The 23783-nt window shown below is 40.5% G+C and overlaps 1 protein-coding gene across 1 annotated transcript in view; it reads right to left on the bottom strand.

Moving 5' to 3' along the window:
- The window catches only part of HAO1 (hydroxyacid oxidase 1), a 49452-nt gene extending 26783 nt beyond the window's left edge, over window positions 1-22669 (bottom strand). The window contains exons 1-3 of the mRNA XM_045885409.2: window positions 22525-22669; window positions 16019-16170; window positions 1787-2042 (exon numbers count right to left, since the gene is read on the bottom strand). Coding sequence (XP_045741365.1) covers window positions 1787-2042; window positions 16019-16170; window positions 22525-22661 — 545 coding nt within the window. The 5' untranslated portion in view covers window positions 22662-22669. The remainder of the gene's footprint in view (window positions 1-1786; window positions 2043-16018; window positions 16171-22524) is intronic.
- Between the last annotated feature and the right edge of the window lie 1114 nt (window positions 22670-23783).

The following is a 23783-nucleotide window of genomic DNA, read 5'->3' as shown; positions in this document are numbered from 1 at the left end:
CAGAACAAGAAAGTGCTTCTTAAGCCGCAAAAAACCCTACTGTAGTCTTTGTTATTGTTGTTGTCAGGAGTCGTAGTAATGAGAGGAGGAGAAAAAGGAATAGCAAATTCTCTTTCAAATGTCCAAAGGGAAATCATGAGGAATGTTTCCTGTCAGAAGCCTAAATAGTGTGAAACTAATTATTTTAGAAAGTCTAATAAATAAGGTAACCAAAATAGAGAAATAAGGTGAATACAGATTTCATATTAGGGAAGTTTGAAGGCATCTACTTTGGATGAATTTGGCAAGTAGGAACATGTCAGGACTTTTGTTTTTGTTTCTGTTCTCTGAGAGACAGGGTGTTTGGGTAACCCAGTGTCTGGGATACATGGAACAAGGTTATTGACAGCTCTGTCAAGACAGCATTTTCTCTTTGTCATTGGGTTATTGAAGGCACCACATACACAAATAATATCCTAAACCCACCTGGAAGAATCACAGAGATAGCCTCACACAACTAATTTACATATGGTTCAATGGCAAGATTTTATGCACAATAGTTTATACTCAAGTAGGTGTATACACAGCAAAGCTATATAATAGTTCTATGACATTCATATAAGACTGTATACGGACTTAGGTGGTGGTTGAGATACATGTCACTCTATAATATACATGGAATTCCTATCTTCTAACAATCTTCTTGTCCTTATATGGAATGCTGATTTGCTTTTGAAATCCTTTGGATTTGGATCTTTTCACATATAGATAGAGTAAGCAATGGCCCGTTGTAAAATGAGGTCCAGGATCCAAGGAAAGCATCCTTTATCATTTCACATACTCTGATGGATGCTTTGAAATCCCATCATCAAAATGCCCTTCACTAAAACTAAGATTTTGATTCTTATTCAGATAGTTTTATCCCTGAAAGCTATTAGTAACATACTGGCATGAAAAACTCAAGAGCAGATTTTGGGGGGAACTGGGGGAAGGCAAAGACAAAGGGGGAAAAAATAGGGAGGTGAGGGTCTTTCTCAGTAAACTTCCTGAGTTCCTAGCTTTGACACAAGATGATTCTAGTCCTAAAATATTACAGGGAAAAGGATAGTTCCTTGCTAATGGACAGGCTGAATGACCTGATAAAACCATCACAGTTCCATTTTGATTACTAGATAAGTGAGTGAATGAGTGAATGAATGAATCTTGACCCATGGATGAACCACAATGAAAGAGGAATATTGCTGAAAGAAGAAGATAGGGGATCAAACATGTGGCTTCTTTTGTCTCTATTATTTTAGCTTTTTTTAATCTTCCTAGACACAGTTGTTCCAAATATAATTAAAAATAAAACTAATAGGTGACTCTTCGATTTCAACAAAGAAATGCACTTACCTCTAGAACCCAGAGCCTATTATTCCTAAACAAGGTCCCTGCCAATCATACTTCCAGACCAATGTTTTGTGAAGAATCTAATTCCCCTTGGGCGCCTGGGTGGCTCAGTTGGTTAAGTGACTGCCTTCGGCTCAGGTCATGATCCTGGAGTTCCGGGATCGAGTCCCACATCGGGCTCCCTGCTCGGCAGGGAGTCTGCTTCTCCCTCTGACCCTCCTCCCTCTCATGCTCTCTGTCTCTCATTCTCTGTCTCGCAAATAAATAAAATCTTAAAAAAAAAAAAAAAGAATCTAATTCCCCATGGCACCCATGTGGAAACTGGGGGGAAAATAACCTTCGGAGCTGGTACACGACAGGAGTGAAGAGAATTAGAAGAAGAGCTCAGGGGCCCAGGTGATCAGAGACCCATGGTTACCTGAGTTGAGGTGGTAGCTTGAACCTATTACGCACATCATCAAAGCGGTTCCCCAGGTAAGGAGTGTCCACCGTCAAAAATATGGCCTTGTAGCCCTTTCGCTCAGCACGTTGCACTAGTTGTTTAGTGACCTCACGGTCCTTGTAGATGTATAGTTGCAGCCATCGTAGTGTCTCGGGACTGGCCTCTGCCACTTCTTCAATGGAGGAGGTGGACCATGAACTCAGCATCATTCCAGTTCCCAGGGACCTGCAGGCTGAGGAAGGAAGGAGAAGATAAAGGCGAGCCTGGCATTTTCCCCACTCCAAAGCCTTCAGGTTGTGGTTCAAGGGGTAGAGGCATCTACAAGGGCAATCAGACATTAAGTAGTCAATTCTTGAAAAAGTTAGAAATATGCATTCCTTTCTACACTCTGACTTGATCTTAGAGACAAAAGTGAGTCAAATAGCCAAAGATGTGCTGTGTGTAAGGATGAAAAAATTGGGAACAACCTGAATCTCCAACCTTAGGGGATTGCATACACTGTAGTTCATATATAAAATGAAAGACACACACCCATTAAAGGTAATATTTTTGAGATGGTTAATTTTGTGTATCAACTTGGCTAGGTGATGGTTCCCAGAATTTGCTTGAATACACTGGATGTTGCTGTGAAGGTATTCTTCAAAGGAGATTAACATTTAAATAAGTAGATTTTGAGTAAGGCAGATTGCTCTTTGTAATGTGAATAGGACTCATCTGACCAACTGAAGGCCTTCCCTGAGGGTTCTGTTAGCGGATTGCCTTCAGACTCAAACCACATCAACTCTTCCCTAGGTCTCCAACCTGCCAGCTTCCCCTTTAGATTTTTTTTTAAGATTTAATTTGTTTAGGGCGCCTGGGTGGCTCAGTTGGTTAAGCGACTGCCTTCAGCTCAGGTCATGATCCTGGAGTCCCTGGATCGAGTCCCATAGCGGGCTCCCTGCTCAGCAGGGGGTCTGCTTCTCCCTCTGCCCTCTTCCCTCTCATGCTCTCTGTCTCTCATTCTCTCTCTCTCAAATAAATAAATCTTTAAAAAAAAAAGATTTAATTTGTTTATTTGTCAGAGAGAAAGAGAGCACAAGTAGGGGGAGCAGCAGACAGAAGGAGAAGCAGTCTCCCTACTGAGCAGAGAGCCTAACGCGGTATTCGATCCCAGAACCCTGGGATCATGCCGGAGCCGAAGGCAGACACCCAACCGACTGAGCCACCCAGGCACCCCTACTCTTTAGATTATGGACTTGTCAGTCTCCACAACTGCATGAGCCAGTTCCCCAAATCAATCCCCCCACCCTCACCTCTCTTTCTCTCTCTCTCCCTCTCCATATATGTACATATTCTGTTTCCAATGATTACAGTTATAAAAGAATATTATTATTTGTGGACAAACAAAGATTTTCAAGATATATTAAAAAAAACAAAAAAGTCCACAAAATGACACATACAACATAATTCCACATTTGTACAAATGTGATTATTGGTATATAACCCTAAACTGATTGCTAATGATAGGTCAGAGAATTATGGGTGAGTTAAATTTTTTTCTTCCTTTTTAACTTCTAAAATTTTATCTTTAAAAATTTTGTTCAAGGTGTATTCTACCATTTCTGTTGTATTTTTAAATTTTATAAAATACATATGCTAGATACCCCAAGTAGACAGCTGTTCCCTCACAATCTTTTGAGCAAGATACCAAAAAATGAGCGCAGTGAAAGTGAAAAATAAGTAATAAATTAGATTCACCCACCCATTGTCTTAGAGAACTTGAAAGAGCATGGGTGATGGGCTTTTCACCAAAAATAGGTAAAAGGCCATAAAACTGGGGTCGGCTTTAGCAGAGGAGAAACTGATGTAATGTTTAGATGCCAAATACCAAATATGGCAAGAGACAATAATAAATATATAAAACTGACTAAATGACCCTGAGTCATTCAACTTAGCTGTGTGCCTGACATATATCAAATGGCAGTAAAAGCAGTTGTCCAAGTGACACTCATCAAGTGATGCTGAGAATATAGCGATGTGTTATTCAAGACACTACTTTGAGAAGCTAAAATGCTTCCTTGCTTCTCAGACTTTAAGGGACAGCCAGATCCCCCTGGAGCACTTTTGAAAACACAGTGTGCAGACATCCTCCCAGAATTTCTGATTCAGTGGGTCTGAGATATGACCTGAAAATTTGCCTTTCCACCTAGTTCCCAGGGGTGCTGATGCTGCCTGTCCCTTGCACCACACTTTGAAATTTAAATAGTAGCGGTATCATTTGGTAGTAAATCTCTAAGTTCACATGGCAATAAAATGGATTTTGTTTTTGATAAATGTTACTTTTCCTATGCATTTGAAGGTATTTTTCATCCCTGTTGTTCAGGTGACAGTTCAGATAGAGAAGACCTAAACTGGAGATGATCTTGTCCACGGGTCGCTAATCTGTCCCCTCCGAGTGGGCCTTTGAGAAATTCTCTCAAGAGACTCGTGAATTACAAAATAGTGTCTAAAAAACCACATTTTATTAAGTAATAACACATATGAACATCTAGACCATTGTCTGATTTTCATTAAGACTTATAAACATGGAAAACAACTCCCAGGTCATCTACTGCTGTTTGGAAGGAATACCAGGGGACATTGATCAGGTCAGGATCCCTTAACCAACAATTTATTGTAAAGAAAATATGTCCCGAAGAGGATGTGACCTAACTAAGGTCCCACAGAAATGGAGAGCTGAGTGGGATGAGAACCCAGCATGTCTGACCATTCCTCCAAGGCAACAATCTTTCTAGAATGCTCAGATGCCCACAAGACTCCCTGGTATCAAGCATAGATAAATGCACTCCCTTAATCCTTTGGGGCCATGGCACCCAAAGGGAATAGGTTTGCAACATCCCTCAAGGATGCCCCCGTGCCAATAGCTCTGGGAAGGCAAGGAAACTGGAACCCTATGGGTGGGATGTGCTACTTACGGCCTGTGCAGGGTGTGGCTACACAAAGGAGTTCAGCTAAGAGGACCATCAAGTGATGGGACATCTTTTTGTAGTTTACACAAAGGCATCCATCATGTAGATGAGCAGCTGTTCTGTCAATAAGGATCAAAAATCCTCAAAAAGATCTCCTTGTAGGCGTGCCTGGGTGGCTCAGTCGTTAAGCGTTTGCCTTTGGCTCATGTCATGATGCCAGGATGCTGGGATCAAGCCCCACATCAGGCTCCCTGCTCAGTGGGAAGCCTGCTTCTCCCTCTCCCACTCCTCCTGCTTGTGTTCCCTCTCTCACTGTGTCTCTCTCTGTCAAATAAATAAATAAAATCTTAAAAAAAAAAAAAAGATCTCCTTGTATTCATAAAAAACACTTACAGACACTCTACAAAGACCATTAAAATCCTTAAGCTATCACTCTTGCAGGAGGTGTCAACTTTCACAAACATTTTGCCCACTTCTCCCGGGTAGGCATGTCCAGAGAAAAGCAAGGCCAGCCGATGGCATCTATTTCCTGAGTCTCCTGACTCTGGTACTAATGACTCCTGATGTTATTGGTGCTCAAGGTTTATTCTTCAATGATTAAATCATATGGGGCTGAAATTTTGAGTCAAGGATCCTCAAAAACCTAAGTTACCAATGCTTCCAGTTGTAGGCATTTAGTAAATGTTTGGTGATTTAATGAATTTACTCCAAGAGAGTCTGTTAGGTGCAAGAAGAATATCAGAGTCTGTGCTGACATTTTATGAGTTGAGGCTAAGATATTACTCTCAGGAGAGAACAGGAGCAAAACTTAGAAGGCTTCATGTTCCTTGGAATGTATATTCCTGACCACTGTGATCCCCACTCACTTGTGATTATGTGCCGTGATAAAGGCAAATTACTGATGAATTACATCCATGGTTTTCAACACAGCTTTATGTGAGAATGAGATGAGGGACCCTGGGATTTTGCAAGGACCATTCCGAGAGACAATCACAAATTTGCCTGTTAAAACACTGAAGCACTTCCATTCCAACTGGTAAATAACCATGGCTCTGAAGTAAACGACCCTCCTTTCTGAGTCCCTTCAATGTGGCAATGTGTCCCTTCTCTCCTCATGGAAACCCCTGACCCCCCTCCCCCACATGTACATTCCAGAAATTTAAAGGTCAATGCCTGGCAGAGCTGGGGGCATTCAGGATGCTGTTAGAGCACTAGAAATGAGCCTCTGAGCATCTCTTCTAATCAGTTAAAGGGCTTTGTTGTACTGGTTGCTAAATATTTCAAATGTCATTTTTGCCTGAGAAATCAACGTAATTCCCTTCTAGCTCACATTACTCTTCTAGGGACAAAAATTGCAGGCTTGATTTTATAAATGACTTGGCATAGTCAGACTTTGTTAAGAAAGTCTAAGTAGAGTTATCCTAGTCCAGTGCTGAAAGCACAAATGTTTCTGAAGTCCATTTTCTCTCCCCATTCATTTTCCACAATGAAACTGACCTCTGGCTTTCAAAAGCAGCAACTCTCAGATTTCATTTTACAGGGACAGCAGTGCACTTGCATGGTATGACGTAAGACTCCGGTGCATGCTGCTTTTCCACAGCTCCTAGCAAAATGGAGATCACATCTGAGGTAGCAAAGACAAGACCGGGCTCTTGCCCCTAATATTGATCCAATTCTAAAAATCTTGGCTTTCCTTATAGTCAGCTTATCCTAGAGATAAAGTATCCAGGAAGATACACCATTAAGTAAACACTGATCCCATATGACATCTCACAATTCTATTTCCTTATTTCCACTCCCTCCCTCTTTTATCATCCCTAAGATATATTTTCAAGAATAAACACCTAGGAGGTGCCCAGGGTGGCTCAGTTGGTTAAGTGTCTGTCTTCGGCTCAGGTCATGTTCCCAGGGTCCTGGGATCGAGCCCCGCATCAGGCTCCCTGCTCAGTGGGGAGTCTGCTTCTGCTTCTCCCTCTCCCTCTGCATGCGCTCTCTCTCTCTCTCTCTCTCAAATAAATAAATAATCTTAAAAAAAAAAAGAATAAACTTTTAATGCTCTAGATGTATTCAGATTTTTTTTTCCCTTCTTTATTTAGGGACACTAGTAATACATTATTGCCATTGTTATAAAAAATGCATATGAGATACATGCACGCACCTTTCACTAAAAGAGACATGAGTAAGGTTGTGGACATTAAAGCATTGAAGATAAAGCCCTAGAAATGACCTAGGTGATAATACATATCTCTTGAATAGACAACACGATATAATGGGTTGAGTCAGAAGGCCTGAGCGCCTGCCCCAGCCTTGCCATCCGTGAGGCACATTTCATCTGCAAAATATCTATAACCACAGCTGCTTTCTTGTCCCCTTCATGGCATTGCTGGACAGCCCACTGAGGCAAGGTTTGTGAACATTTTCTGTGTAAACTCTGAAGCCATGTAACTGTAAAGGGTTAAGTGAGAGAATGCCTAACACCATTTGGAAAAAGAAGTCCTAGATAGCCTTAGAAATTTAGAATTTTGCCAGGGACCTGGGTTTCTTATCATTGCTCATAATCTTCTACACACCCAGCCTTGCCCTGCCTTGGTTTTGATCAACATACCCATTCCTCTTTGCAGAGATAGCGTCAAATGCTCACTACCTTAAGCAAGAAAGCTCTCAAAAGAGAGCAGAATCTTCTCCAGGCCAAGGAACTCTGTGATAGGGCTGATATAGGAAGAGAATATCAAAGCAGAGAATCCCTACATTCCCGGAGTACACATTCCTTTGGAAAGCCAGGGACAAGACAACAGCAAATAATCTAAGAGGTGCGACAAAAACATGCCTTTCCCCAGCCCCCACCTCTACCCCTTATCTGTCTGCAGATTTCCAAGGAGGGTCTGCAGAGTAGATCTGAGGGACTGACTGCATTTGCTTATCAGCCATCAACAATAATATCTGGGATAAAAATTTTTAATTCTCATTACATTTTTTTTTTGTTTCTCTACTTTATTTGCAATAAACTGTAAGTATAATAATATGGATATAAATGAGTTTAATATCATTGTTTACTATCACCCACAATCCTGCCCCTCCCACACACCCCAGAACGGGCTATGGGCTACTGGAAAATATTGGTGCATTCTGTTTAACAGAATCCAAGTTATCCTGGGACGTACCCACGACAAAGTTTTTTATTAGAGTTAAATCACATGCGCTAGGGTGGGGAAATGCTACAAGGGTCTACAATAATCTGCCATCAGATTAAATGTAGTTCTGCCTCCCCAAACTGCCGTTCAGTAGAGTTAACTCAATTTTCTACACTATGGAAACTGTAATCAACCACTGAGATTTACATCAACTCATCTTAGATATAAATGCAACCACCTCTGGAGTCAGTATAAATCCTAAACTCCAATGCACAATGATTCAGCTGGGCTAGAACAGGTAAATAGGTTTGCAAAACAGCAGGAACTGGCAGAACGCCCCCTATGGCTAAGAAAGGCAATTGTGCCTCTAGATGTTGGCAGGGTCTCGTTTTCCACCAAGCCTTAATGGAAACATTTCTCTCTCTTTTTTCTTTGTAAAGATTATTTATTTATTTATTTATTTATTTATTTATTTATTTATTTCACAGAGAGAGAGAGACAGCGAGAGAGGGAACACAAGCAGGGGGAGTGGGAGAGGGAGAAGCAGGCTTCCCGCTGAGCAGGGAGGCCGATGTGGGGCTCGATCCCAGGACCCCGGGATCATGACCTGAGCCGAAGGCAGACGCTTAACGACTGAGCCAGCCAGGAGCCCAGAAAACCCGGACCTTATAGCAAACTGACCAGGGGCAGTAAGGTGAGGACTGACTGGCTCCCAGCTTGCCAATTGCCAGTCACCTCCTGCCAATGCCTCTGTCTGTCCTTTGCACTGGTGTCCCTTCGAGGAGGGCACAGGTAAATGTGCCACATTTTCTTCTGCATCAACTCTTGCTAGTTGTGAAGTCAAGGAATTAAATCGCATTATAGTAACAGCCCCCGGCACATTTCACCGTTAGCAGACGTATTTTATAACCTTGCTTATCTAGAATTTGCCCAGCTTCCTAGAGTTTAGGTTAGAAGCAAAAATAAACAGCAAAATAAAAATAAAATGGCAGAAGATGAGGGAGAGAGAAGTTTCTCAAAGTTGAGGCAGCGCAATTTACCGATTATGAAGTAGTTTCCAAATGTTTAATGTCCAGTCCAACAGTCTCACACGTATAAATGAGATGTGGAATCACCAAATAAAACTGAAGTTTATCATGCCAGGCTTGACAAGGAGGGGAATCATAATACATCTGAGAATGATATTCATCCACAGCTACCACCACCTCAACAGAGGAAAATATAAACCCGTAGTTATCAGTGGGAGTAAATGTCTATTATTTGAAGCATTAATTCGTGTGGGTCAAATCATATTCCCAGATTAGAGCAGAACGATTAAGCAATGTGCTACTTTGGGCCCAAATTATTACCTTGAAAATAGTTCTCCTTTATGGGAAAGGTGAGTTAAGTCTCCAAAATTGTGTGTTTAAAGGAAAAGGGGGCAGGCATGATGAAAGTGTCTAAAGTTATTTATAGGTGCCTTTGATTAAAAAACTCCTGCAAAACTTAGTCACCAAGACAGCTGTGCCGTCTTGTGAAAATTTTGTTGAGAAAATGCATTCTGTCCTCTGCACAGGAAGTCATTGTGCAATGGGGAAAATATGCAATGACAAAGTACCAAGCAGTTGTGTGGTTCGAAACTCAGCGTCTGACCCACTAAAGTGTTTGCATAAATGTGCACCCTAACGTCCACTGGCTGTATCATCCTTTCTTCACACAGGAACTGCCATTTACAGGCTTATTAAAGAGGCGGTGTATATTATGGTCTGCATGGCTAAAATCATTCTTGTGATTACTTAGAAAAATAATGTTGTGAAATTTCCACTACAATTCTGCGTGAAATACTTAGAAGCGGTCAAACAAATCTTAATTTATGATTTAGAGAACCAAAGCAATTTCAACACTGCCAAGAAAGACCAGGAAACCAGAGTTCATCTTTCTGGTGCTTTCGAGATGGTTCACTGTCTGAATCAGGAGCAGTTTAACCTTGAGGGATCACAAGGTCACTCATTTGCAGAGCTGTTTTTGACTGTATGGAAAGATATGCAAGAAACAGTTAGTCCCAATGACATCTGTGTTCTCCCTTTCTTGCATCTACTTTGTTTCTGGGGCAGAACTCTGCGTTAGACTAAAACATCAGCTTTACTATAATGATCCCCAGGTTATTATTCTGTCATTTTATTAAGTTGTCAGGTCCTGGCATACCTGGCAGATCACACGGAGACCACACCATAGTGAGATGTCTTTTATGACAGGTTCGAGGAAGATCAAGCCTGCCCTTGACCTCAATCAACCTCCCAAAGTATAACAACCTCAGTGTCAGGACACACCAGGGAGCCTCTGACTTCTTGCTGACATGCTTTAATGTCATCAGGCACACCAATCATTTGAGAAGAAGCAATCTCAAGCTCTCAAGATAGCTGCCCAAGAGCTTAAATTCTGGTGTGAGATACTAGAAATCGGACCATTTGATGTTGGGCTTCAGTGTAGTAAGAGTCTGATTTTTTACTAGCTGTTTTTGATTGATGAAGTTTGTCTTAGTGCAAAGTGATTTCAACACTGAATCTATCATTTTTTTGAAAATTATTAGATATAAGTGACCCATTTTTATATATATCTCTGCATATATACAAAGAAGGTCCATAATCCTTTAATATATGTGTATGTGTGTGTATATGTGTGTGTGTGTGTGTCTATGTATATGTACTGTATGTGAGTTGTGTATGCAGAAAGAGAGGGTCCACTGAATTTTAACTGCTGGAAAAGAACGTCCAAAACATATAGTTGAGCTGAAATAGGTTGAAAATAAAGACGAAAATAAAAGAATTGATTCTTTTTTACTACAATGAAACCAAGAGGTATTCCTTTCCAAATGTTTAATGATGTAATTTGGACAAAGTTTTAGCGAACTGTCCTTTCTTCTTATTCCTCCTTAGCTTTGTTTCTTTTCAGTGAAAATGGATAAAATAATGGGATGAAGACAAATAACTGGATCAGACTCTAGAGTGAAACAGATCTTGGTTCACACCCCATCTTCATCATGTACCAGGCCTAGACTTTGGTCAAGGGCATCCTTGTCCTCCATTGTCAAATGAGGAGAATGATAGACGATAATTACCTCACAGGTCTATTGTAAGGATTAATGACAGGAATGTAAAGTCCAGCATCTGGTGCATAAAAGGCACTCATTTCAGAAAAAATAAAAGTTTCATTTAAAGCAAATCTCATGCTTTTCCTGGATTTAGGTAAAATTGAGAATAATGGGGATATTTTCCTCATAGGTATGCTGAAATGTATATCTACTCGGTCACCTAGTACGACACATAAATATATAAATCAATAAAGCTTTCAAAAATACATCATTTGGGTCTGCAGCAAAGGAAATGACAATTTTCCTTGCTGAATGGTTTTTCACTCAATGTTAAAGTCGATCACTTAATCTCGGAAAATCCAGAAAATTCAACAGCTAAAGCTCTCACCTACACCCTAATTCAGTTCTTTGGGGTCTGTAAGGCTCTTTGTGTTACTCTGCAATCTATTCCACCTGCACCTTAATAGGTGGTCAAGTCATAGCTGAGTCCCAAAACTTCACTTTGGAATGTTCTGGCCTTTTAGGCTCAAAAAGAAAGTGTTTAGATTTAATGGTTTTATGGCCCATCAAATCCTGTGTGGTAGCCTCTAATTGCATCCAGGGGCAGGAATTTCTTTTAAAATCTTTTTTTTTTTTTTTTTTTTTTTTTTGACAGTTTACTAAGAATTTGCTAATATGCTGAGAGCATTCCTGGAACGCGTTAGGTGGGTTTTAATTTTTCTCTATTTGAGGTCCCGGCACTCCCTCGTGTGGCGCTTGCGCACATAACAGTCAGAAGCAAACGGATGAATTAACACTTAATCTCTTCTCTTTCCTCTTGATTCCTCGTTTAAATGAAGCAAAAGAGCTCATGTAGTTCCATGGAGGCTGAAATAAAATTTCATTACAGCCGCAGTGCCTAACACCAGAGAGTTTCCATGATAATGTCCTAAAAGCCTCTGTGGTATAATAAGCATTTTGTTTGTTCTTTGAGAAGTCAGCGATGCTTTACTTCTATTGCGAGATGGAAATTTCACCTAAGGATGCTACCTGCTTTATATGGCACTGGGGTTCATGCTTATCATTGATATTTCCTTCACCACGCTGAGTATTTGTAGACATGATTCTGTAGTCATCCCTGAAGCTCATAAGAATAAAACATAAATAAAAAAACAATCAAATAGAGTTTCAAATGGATATGCCATTATAAGTAAAGGCATTTATATGGCTCCGTAGCTATTATAACAGTTGTCAATTATTAAAATGTTAACTAAATCATCTAGTACAATAAATGTCTTCTTATTCATAACATAGTACATGGCAAACTGCTCTCCACTCAGTGTTTCTCAGTTAGTTGTCTTCCATCTTTTTTTTTTTTTTTTAAGATTTTATTTATTCATTCTTGCAAGAGAGAGAGAGCATGAGCGGGGAGGAGAAACAAAGGGAGACGCAGACTCCCTGCTGAGCAGGGAGCCTGATGTGGGGCTCGATCCCAAGACCCTGGGATCATGACCTGAGCCAAAGGCAGATGCTTAACTGTCTGAGCCACCCAGGACCCCAGTTTCCTTCCATCCTAAAAGACTTTTAGGAGTTGTTTTTATTTTATTTTATTTTTTAAAGATTCATTTATTTTAGAGAAAAAGAGAGCGCAAGTGGGGGGAGGGGCAATAGGGGAGGGAGAGAGAATCTCAAGCAGACTTCCTGCTGAGCACAGAGCCCAACATGGGGCTCGATGGGGGGCTCAATCCCATGACCCCAAGATCATGAACTGATCTGAAACCAAGACTCAGATGCTTAACCGACTAAGCCACCCAGGTGTCCTTTTAGGAGTTTTAATTTTTGTTTAAAATTCAAGCCCCTTTATTTATGCTCCTGAATTTTGCTCAAGGCCCTTATTTCCTAATGAGTTTCATGTTCTGTGGTTTATTCCATCCTCTCAAAACTAAAGGGATAAAACTATAAAAACATAGAATGTTTGCAGTTAATATTCCAAGACTATAATATAGAATTTGCCTTAGGGTTCTTGCTGCAGTTAATGATACTTGGAAATAACAGTCACTGACCAGGACCTTATAAGCAGCATTGCACAAGTGATTAATAACCCAGAACAAGGTATTTATCTTCTGCAAGCCTCAGTTTCCACAAGCAAGGAGTTGGAAAAAGATCCTTAGGACTTTGGATTCACGTTTTAAGATGGGTAAGACATAGATGAGTTAATAAATGTAAATTGCCTGACACACATTGATTGCCAAATAAATGTTGGCTATCATCATTTTTCATGAAAGTTAATTTGTGTGGCATAAACATCTATTTGTGTTTTCAGCAAGATCCAGAAATAAAAATGTCTTCTTGTTTTCCTCTATCCCAAGCATGCAGCTATGAGAAATGAAAATCAAAGGCATACCAATGTTCATTCCAGCATCTACACTCTCCAGGACCAGCATGGAAGGCAAGGGGTAGAGGAAAGGGGTGGGATCTCAGAAGGGCAGTTGTCTACCTTGAATGGTTTCTCTATTTAATGGAATCTTAAATGGGGACAAAATCATTTATTTATACCCTGAAAAAAAATGGTAAAGATCATCTTCCTGTTGGAAATTTTCTGGTTTTGGTTTCCAACGTTTTCTCATTGTGGAGATTTGGTCTTTGTTCTTGCCTTTGTTAGCAGAACTCTTTCTTTAAAGAACTGTCCTGTCTGTCCTGCCGAACCCCAGCATGCAACAGGAGTAGCTCTGTGCTCAGTGACACACCTAGCTTCTCTGAGAGCCCTGGGAACAATCCTGACCTCCTTAGGGCATGGTAAGTAAACCGCTGATCTTGCTCAAGCAGCTGACTTTATCAGTGAGGAAACGTAATCCTCCTAGAGAGTGAAAATGACCTGCCACAGAAGTGAAACTAGTTAGTGGTGAATTTCCACATAAATCAGGTGTCCCAGCCTGACAGCCCAGGGGACACTTGTAGCCCACAAAAGTATTTGCTTTGGCCCACACATTGTTGCCCCAAACAGTGTTTTAGAGAATTTTTGATTTATTTGCCAACATTTAAAAACCAGGAGATTACACATAAAAATCAAGGTTTCTGGCTTCTCTTGAAATGTTGGGAGATTTGGCAACCCCACATCCTCATTCCCTCGGGGCCGCAGTTAGCTAGCACTGAAACGCGGCTGCCCCCTTCCGTGGAACCTGCAATCTCCACCACGACCGTCTCCACCACTGAGCCTTCATTGTTGTTTTCCTAACTTCATCCCTCTTTGGATATTTATGTTACCAGTCTGACCCTCTGAGCCATTTTTGAGGTTCCTGAATAAAGCTTAAAACAAAAATATCTTCAGCAAAGTAAAAAGGGCAACTTTCACTCCCATCAAAGTGTGAACAGAGTGTATTTTTCTGAAAGCAGTTTTTTAATATGTGGAAGAGATTTTTGGGGCCCTGAGGGGCAAATAAAAAGTGCACCCCATTTTGGGAATTCACACCCTCAAAGCTTTGGTTAACAATTGTCAAATGATTTTCTAGAGATACGATTCCACTTTATGCTCTTCCTATTGGTATATGAAAATGCACATTTTCCTTCCACCCTCCACACACCGTATAATCTGAAAATAATAACTTGATATTCAGAAAATAAAATGTATAGTTATAACTTAACATTTATTTGACAGCTAGGGAAAATGAGTACTTTTCATATGTCTATTGGCCATTTTCATGTGTCCATTTATGAATTTTCTATTTGTCTTTTTCCACTTACATCTTTTCATCTCTTTGGGGTTAGATGTTACTTCGTTATTCAAGTATAAGGGCTCTTCACAAGGAAAGGTCCTTAACACTTTGCAGCCTCATAATTTTTCAATTTGTTTTGTTTGCCACTTGTTTTTTCAATTTTTATAGAACTTTGACAGCATGGAAGTTTCTGGGGTTTGTGTTGATTTGTTGGCTTTTGTTTTAATGGTTGTTATCTATGGAATGCTTGGGAAGGCCTCTCTCACCCCAACTGTAAATGGAAAGATACTGGTTTCCTTCTTCTTCTCCCCTTCTCCCTGCCCATATTTCAGGATTTCCATAGACAAATGGCTGGGGCCCCAAGACCACTTCTCTGTGTGTGGTCCTAGAATTAAAAAAGTTCTAGACTCCAACCTAAGTCTGTCCAGCACAACCACTGGGTCATGCTGATATCCCTGGCAGAATTCTGTGGCAGACATTTCAAGAAGGGAAGTAAATCCTTAAGATCTGTGATACTTTGAACTAAAATGCTTTAAAATAGTATTTAGTTCCTGCTCTTTGGGCCTGAATTTCCTTCCCTGCTTAGCATCAAAAGAAGTCAGATAGAATTCATTACCAACTTCTATATGAGTTTCTGAAGCAGGGTGGGGAGATTTATCACTGTGCATACCTTCAAATGTTCGTAGTTGCTAGGGGACTGGGAAGTTAATAAATTAACCCTAATAAGGAATTTCTTTACATCATACTTGAATTTCTCATCTCTCTCTCCTAAGGCAGAAATACTCTATTGGGAATATAACCCATTCATAAAACAGAATAGTGTTCCCAAACCATGACAGAAAACTCAACCAACCGGGTCTCTGCATCTGCTGTTTCCTTGAGAGAATCAAGTGGTTTGGGGAAGCAGGAAGGGCTTTGAAATCAGGTAGCTATGAAGTTGAATCCCATTTCGGCCACTACCAAGCTGTATGACCATGGGGGAGTCAATTTCTCAGACCTCCATTTTCTGAAATGTGGATATTAATACACATAATATAACTAAAAGCTATTGAACCACCACTCTGTGCAAGGCACTATTTTAAGCACTTTATATGTGTGAACTCATTTAATCCTGACAGTAACTCAAGGAGATGGGTACTATTTTTATCCCCACTTTATAGCTGATAAAACTGAGGCACCAAGAGTATCTTGCCCAGAGTCCTAGAGGAGCAGAATGTGCAAGAACAGGTATTTGGACGGCAGTATCAATGAGCTTAATTTTTGTGAGTATAAAAATATCCAGGGAAGTGTTTGCTTGATGCATACAGAGAAAGAAGCCGCTAAATGTTAGTCCTCTTCTGTCCCTTTGGGTGAGACTCTCTTCTTACCTCGCACGGTTGCAAGCTCCCCATCCTCATGAGCCATGCACTGCATGGCAGTAGCCCCAGCACATATTGGCATGCTGACCCTCTGCCCCAAAATGGAAGTCGACAGGTCTACTTCGGCAACATTCCGGAGCATCCGTGGATATAGCTTCCATCTGGAATTAAAAAAAAAAAAAAAAAAAAGTTTTAGAATTCTAAAATCATCACCAAAGCTTTGACATTTCATTTTAGTTAGAAAGAGAAAATATCCTTTTATTTCTCCCATTTGGCAAATTACTTTACAAAGTTAAAGAAAAGGGGCATTTTTAATGTTTGTGAAGATGGCAAGTTAGCCATAAGAGAATAACGGATTTCACAAGTTGTTGTTCTTAGTGAGGTGTAATTAACATATGGTAGGATTTGACACATGCATGTGGTTGTGTAAGTGCCAAGACAGTCCAGAACAGATCACCATCTTGAAAAATGTCCCCATTTCCTTTTGCAGTGAAACCAATCCCCTAACCACCGCTGATACTTTTCCTGTCCATATAGCTTTACTTCACAAGAATATACAAAAGGAATCATATATAATGTAGCGTTTTGAGTCTGGCTTCTTTCACTAAAAGCATAGTGCTTTTGAGATTCACCCACGTAGCCAATTCGTCCGTCATCGGTTCCTCTTGGTGGATGAATAGTATTCCGCTGTACAGAGGTCCCCCAGTCTGTTTGCCCATTCCCCAGCTAAGAGACATTTGCAACATTTCCAGTTTGAAGCAATTATGAATAAAGCCACTCTAAACACTCACTTAAATGTTTTGTGTGAACATAGCTTTCATTTCACTTCCTCCAAGTCATTCTGAAGATGGTATACAAAAACATGGAAGGCAGATATACTATGTCCAGTTTGTCTTTTTATATATATATATAACAGACAGAAATTGGAAGTCGACAGTAATTCCTTAGGTAATTACTTTTAAAATTATAATGTGGTTTCTTGGAAATCCTTAAACTGAAGTCAGTATTCATTGAAGTATGGTGATGGGGGGAGATAATATTTTTTAGTTTAATTGAGCATTTTCCTCAAAAAAGTTATTTGGCAGAAACTGGAGTTCTGGCTTGAAGAATTTTTGACTCCTGAACATGATCTTAAATGACTCTTCCTGAAATTCTTTCGTGTTGCAATGAAAATGATCAATAAACCAAGAACCAAAATTTTAACAGTAAAGTTTACAGGAGAACAAGTTTTCTTCCCTCTTAGCAAAATTTCTATGTCCTATTGGTTCAGGATTATTTCTCTCATTAGTCACTGATTAGAAGGGAAGGAAATACAGTCCTATTTCTAATGAGCACTAAGACAATAAACATGTGTATAAGACCCACATACATACCTAACCAGCCCTCAGCTTTCATTACCTAGATTGAGCTCTGCTTCCAGAGAAATTGAGATTTTTAGTTAATATAGCAAAGTGTGATTTAGAATTGGAGTAACCAAAATAAATCGAACCTCCGAAGTCTTAACTGCAACCGACTTCCTGTAGCGGATGAAGAAATTCTGCCTTCCTGTCGCTTTGGGTCTGTAATCTAACCCTTCTTCACATAATAAAGTAAATACATCCAGCCCTTGAAATGCATAATAAAGAAGTTTTATTGTGCGATTTCTCTGCAATTCCTTTGAACGTCATAATTGTCATTATTTTCTGCCACACCACGTGCCTTGCTGCTGGAAGTCTTTTCTTTCGGACTGACCCTCACAGCATGCTTCTTTGATCTCCATTTTGGGGTGGGGGAGGCAGAAGCCTTGAAGAGAGTTTTTATTACCAATCATGTCTAAGTGTATTATTAGAATGAGAGGAAAAGGTTTTAATAGCCGTTGGCAGGCTGGCCTTGAAAGGCATTAATATTTACTTAGAGCTGAGGAAACAATGAGCGCTTTTACAAAGGGCACACACAGAGCTGCAGGGCATCGGCTATGTGTGTGTGTGTGTGAGAAAGAGAGAGAGAGAGAGAAAGGACATTGTTTAATGTTCAGTTCCTACATAGAAGGCAAGACTCAGTCCTTCGATCTCCAAGCAGTAGCTTTACGCTTGTCCACGTGGTGGCGCAGTCCCTTTAATAACTGTGTGTTCTCCGCTCCCCCAACACTACTTTCTGTTCTGAGGGTGACACTACAGAGACTCACCAACCAGTGCACAAAATGCGATTTTCACACAAAATTAGGTAAGAACAATGGAGTGGAAAGTGTGGGCTCTCCAAAAAGTTCTCCACATTTTGATATTTTCTGAAGAGCCATTACAACTAACCTTGTCAGGTAACTCTAATAGCTTTCCAAGTCCCACCTAACCCCACCCCCAATTTAAATGATTTTTTTCCACAATCTTACATAAAATCGCAGCCGACTATAACCTTGGACTGTACTCTTATAGGACCTCCACTTTGGAAAAAAGATATGAAGATCGGCAAAACAATTCAACCAATTGAATAACAAACCTCTTTCAAAGGATGGAAAATAAGATGCCTGAGCAATGGAAGTGGGGTAGAAGGGGCGATCCTTTCTTAGGGCTTTTGACCCACACCTCACATCCAACAAAAGTCTCACATTTAATTTTACAAAAAAATCTGGTGATGTCCACACTCTCCATGATGGGATACTCTATTTGAAGGAAGACACTGAACACCCAGCTTTAAAGTCATGTGCTGTTACTGAATCCCATCAACTGAACACAGTGAATTAATGTTTCATAAGTCCTGTAAGACGATCTTATTGCATCCCAATTTCTCCACATTAATTTTTTACTCTAAGCATTTACATCAAATGAAATATATGTAAATACGTATATCAAATATATAAAATAGCACAATTTTTGTAATCTCATTTTTTACTTTCATTCTTAATATCGTGAGATCTTGAAAACATTTAATTGGATCACTCTCAACCTCTGAGGTATTGCGGTAAAGGAGTAAGGAGGGAAGGGATCTAAGTCTGAAGAAAACACTGCATAGCAAGCATATTTAAATAGTCAAGCCAGTTTTTGAATGCCTTGGTGTGTAAATGGGTTTTGGAAGGCCTGTGACCCTCCTGACAAGGTGTATAGTTGTGCTCGTGTGTGTGTGTGTATGTGTGTGTGCGTGTATAGATTTGCCACCACTTGTCTGGATGAAGAAGCCACAGCTCTGAGGTCCAAGATAGAAAGAGAAAGCAGAGGAGAAAGGGAGGACAAAGAAGAGGATAGGAGGAGGAGGACAGAACAGAGCTGGGATGTGAGACCTTTTTCCACATGAATCTTCAAAAAGAAGAGGCAGTTAGCTACTTTGCATAACGCAAGAGCAAAAAGCAGCTTACTCTACTCACCTGTCATGGAAACCATCTTGTGGCGTTTACGCCTACGAGGAGAATACTTAAAATGCCGCAGGTGAGTTTAGACTGCTTCTCAAATATTTTTTTTTAAGGTTTTATTTATTTGACAGAGAGAAAGACAGCCAGAGAGTGAACACAAGCACGGGGAGTGGGAGAGGGAGAAGCAGGCTTCCCGTGGAGCAGGGAGCCCGACGCGGGGCTCGATCCCAGAACTGTGGGATCATGACCTGAGCTGAAGGCAGACGCTTAACGACTGAGCCACCCAGGCGCCCCTGCTTCTCAAATATTAAAGTGAGAGAATGTTACCACTTTTCCATCTGTTATTTAAAAGAAAATCATGCCATTTTCAGTGTGAGGAAAGAAAGGAGCTTCATTTTCTAATATCATCAGGACTTCTAGATGCCCCAAATTGTAGAATTAGTTTCCACTAATGATAATTTCACAAGAAGCCACAAAGTGTGGACCATGATTGAGAAGGATACACTAAGTTCATTTGTAAGAGAAACAATGTACTGTGTTGTTCTTTGTTGTTGTTGTTTTGTTTTTTTTTAAGTTAACCCCAATCAGGTCAGGCCAAGCAAAATGTAGCAAGTTGACATCTACTGTTCGCTTCATGTTCCCAATAGGAAATTATGCTCTTCAGTCTGGTTCCATCTATTTGACTTTATTTGTCCTTTTGCATTTTATTTTATTTTATTTTATTTTACTTTATTTTGATTATTTTTTGGTTACAATAACATTAGAGTCCCAAGTCTTACCCCAGAAATGTTTACAAGCAACTGCGAGGTCACATAAGTAAGCCAGGTCCCCAGAACTCCAAACCGTGGTTGTCAGAGGGGAGCACAGAGATAACAGCGGTCACCGTGAATGACACTTTGTTGTGCTTGTGGGAGGGGGAGGCAGATACCTTTCATAAATGTCTTTAAAATGCCCTGACACTGTGTCACAACGGGTTATCTGAGGTTTGGTTGTTTTGCAGTCTTCATTTGAATCAGGATGAGAGAACTCAGATTGATTTGCTTCATCCCATCAGCCCAAAGCCACCAGGACCCTGGCAGGAAATCTATTCTGAGCTCTACATCATCAGCTCAATGCTAGAAGGTGAGGAATGAAGGGTCACAGGCAGTTACACAACAAAAGAGGAATTGAAGTAGGCGATGGCCCCTAACGTTTGTTGCAATATAAAAACTCCTCAAGCAGTTGATAATAAAATAGCATCAGCCGACCTCCAGAGTTGATTAATCCCCATTTTTTCCCTTTTAAGCTGAACAAAAGAGAAAGGTCAAGGCTCATGGAAAGGATGGCATTGCAAACTCGTTCTCATGATCTGTGTTCTGTCCTGAAGTTACTTAGTACATGCATAGCCCAGGAGTATTCAACTGGAGTACCATGTGACCCGCACAAGCACGAGGCACTCCTCCCCTCACAAACTGGGAGTCAACACTGTCTTCTACGCCTCACAAAGTTTCTAGAATTTCCAGGTTGCAGAGGTGTCTGTTTTGCTGCAGCCCTTTGCTCCCTCTTTAAGGCCTCTACTGGGTACATTCTGGGGACACTTTGCATCTACTCAACCCACCAGCATTATGGAGGTCAAAGATCAATGTGAAGGTAAGTTCCCATGAATAGGAACTTTGTCTGGTTCATTGCTCTATCTTCGGCACATAGTACAGAGTCTAGCCCACAAAGATTCCTAATAAATGTGAGTTAATTAACTAAGTAGCATGAGGTGAAGGGGGTTGAAGGGTGGGTCAGGAAATAGGTGGTCACCTGAGCATTATATATCACCTGAGAAATTCAACACGACACCAACCTGTCAGAGGCCTGAGATTTCCTTGGTTAAAATGACCTATTTGGGTTAAAGTGTTGTTTTAAGTGGGTTAAAGTGTTGTTTTAAGTTGGGTTAAAGTGTAGTAAGAGGTAAGCCATATTACCTGATGAATAGAACCATTATGGGCCTAGGAAGGGACATCTTCCAAGAGCAGAAAACTTTGAAGAGGCCCAAAACATTAAATGATTGAAAAAAGATCATAGAGAATTTTAAGCCCCTCCGCTCTTAGTCAATTTTTCCTTTTCTTCTTCTTCCCGAATTTGTGAAGCTCATGTGGGTTCCAGGGAAGATCTGAGACAAAGTCAAGGCTTATGGAAATTTGGGTGGGGGAATCCCATCCTTCACCCCATTCTCAGGTTCCTGGGGGGTGCATTGGTGCTGCTTGCCAGGGACCACTTTTGTTAGAATAATCTCCTCTCTCCTGATGTACACATAGAAAAGTGATTTCTAAGAGATTTTTCTCTAGACTGATGAAGCCAAGAAAGAAGGCAGAATCTTTCCGCTGGATATTTTCTTCCTTTTTTCTTTAATTTATCACCATCAATGAACACCCACAATATTCGCTGGCTTTTCTAAAGGCTATGATGTAAGATGGATGAGCCTGAAATCGTATAGTGTACCGAGGGCTCTCCTCCCCTACCCCAGCAAATAAACCATTTCATAACTGCTGAGAGAAAAACACTCCTCTAAAGTTAATTTGTTTCTTATTTTTATTACAAAGAGAAAACATAAACCATGACACCCACCATGTTGTGCTTTGAAATATGAAAGGCAAGGAAAACTAATTTGGGAATAGAGGTAGGTGAAGCACTTGGATGAGGGATGAAAGAGCCAAGTTGAAAGATTAATGCTATGGAGACAAATTGAAATCTAAAGTGAAAGTTTAGACAACAGTAATCAAAATGAATGATAACGGAAAGGCGACAGGATGGGAACATTTGAGGCAACAATCTGATCTGGTTCAACCAGATACTATGGCTTTCTTGCACTTAATGCTAACTGCTTCCTACACCATGAGCGATGACCCTCCCTCTTATACTCAGAGAAAAAGAATAGAGAGTCATCAGAATGCATCACTATTTTTATACACAGTTAAATTAAGTATCCACATAATTCCATGTGAGGCAAATTAGGGTTGGTTTTGTCAGTCAGTTGTTTGAGATTCCCAGGCTTGGGATATTTTTAAAACAATTTAATAGCCCAAGACTTCTCATGGCCCCAAGAGTTTTTTATCGCTCTACTAAGCATCCATCTAGACAATTTCACATCATCAACATTAAAACGTGGAGATCTTATTTTGGTAGGATGTCCTCATATAATTTTAAAACTATAAATAAATTTTCTTACCTGGAAAATGCCGCAACATTATCAGCCAACGTTTCCTGGTCATTTGCCCCGGAAATATAATAGTCATATATAGACTTTGGAAGTATTGATTTAGCATGTTGTTCATAATCACTGATACAAACTAACCGCATAAACATTTTCACAGGTTACTGTCACCCCAGGTTTGGGGGTTTTTTTCCCTGCCTAAGCTTCTACATCCTGATAATTCTACTATTTGTCAATTATTAATAGACTTTTTCCAAAGTTCAGATTTACTTCTCTGTTGCTTACATTAAGTGAGCAAATATATGCTTAGATTTTGCAATTTCACTTGCATTTGTCTGCCAAAGAACAGCTACACCTAAGCCATGAGAAGGTGGGCTTGGGAGGCAAGAGAAGGGGATTAGTTGTCTGTCACATCAAAAATTTAGGACGTAGAGAAGTACTTGCATGAATCCACTCTTGGCTCAGTTCTGGCTAAGGCTGCTTCTTCTGCACATTATGTGCGTTTGCTTGAAACCCCGAATGGGCTGCCCACTCATTTTTCTTCCACATTTGGACCATGAACATATCATGTGACAGAGAGCTTATGGAATGAATGAGGCATCCAGTAAAAGCAGGGTCTGTATATAATATAAAATTCAGCTGATTATAAACATTTGGCTTTAACAAGGAACATTAAGCCCAAATTTACAGCTTATTCTTAGAGTCTTGTCTCACTCTGGGGAGAATATAGGGAGGTGCCATTCCAAAGACCTTGTGGTCTCAATCTAAAATTTCACTCAATCATGGAACACTTGGGGGGAGACTTGTATTATTAAGACATGATTCACAGAGCAATGGCTTTGACATCAGTCAGACCTGGGTTTCAGTCTAGGAGCCTCCACTTGAAGCTGCTCACCACCATTCGGCAGCTGGATTCTAACTGCCTACCTCTGTACGAGAATGTTCTCTTCAACTTGGACCCTGCTTGTCCATCCACTTGGCAGACCACAGTGCTAAGGAGTCAATGCTCCAGGGGACAGCCCTCCATCAAGTCCTCAATTAAGGACTCAAGGGAGTTGGTGCATAAATACCCGAAATCCCCCACTTCCCTAGTTCTCTCTTGCCACCTTCAGGTGCCCGCAGTGTTAGCTGGTTGGGAACCCAACCTGTGGGTTAGCTGCCTTCCCTTCCGATCTCACTTTCCTACCCTTTAATCAAAAAGCTTTAAGCTGTCAGGATTGGCATTGAATTAAACACAGGTTTATTCCAAAATTTCACAAATGCTTACTTTTTTG

The sequence above is a fragment of the Mirounga angustirostris genome, unplaced genomic scaffold (assembly GCF_029215605.1).
Source record: "Mirounga angustirostris isolate CCGP_5_RB_7025 unplaced genomic scaffold, mMirAng1.0.hap1 SCAF_10, whole genome shotgun sequence".
Lineage (NCBI taxonomy): Eukaryota > Metazoa > Chordata > Mammalia > Carnivora > Phocidae > Mirounga > Mirounga angustirostris.
The sequence above is the reverse complement of the archived record's forward strand: the minus strand, read 5'-3'. Positions and strand labels throughout refer to the sequence as shown.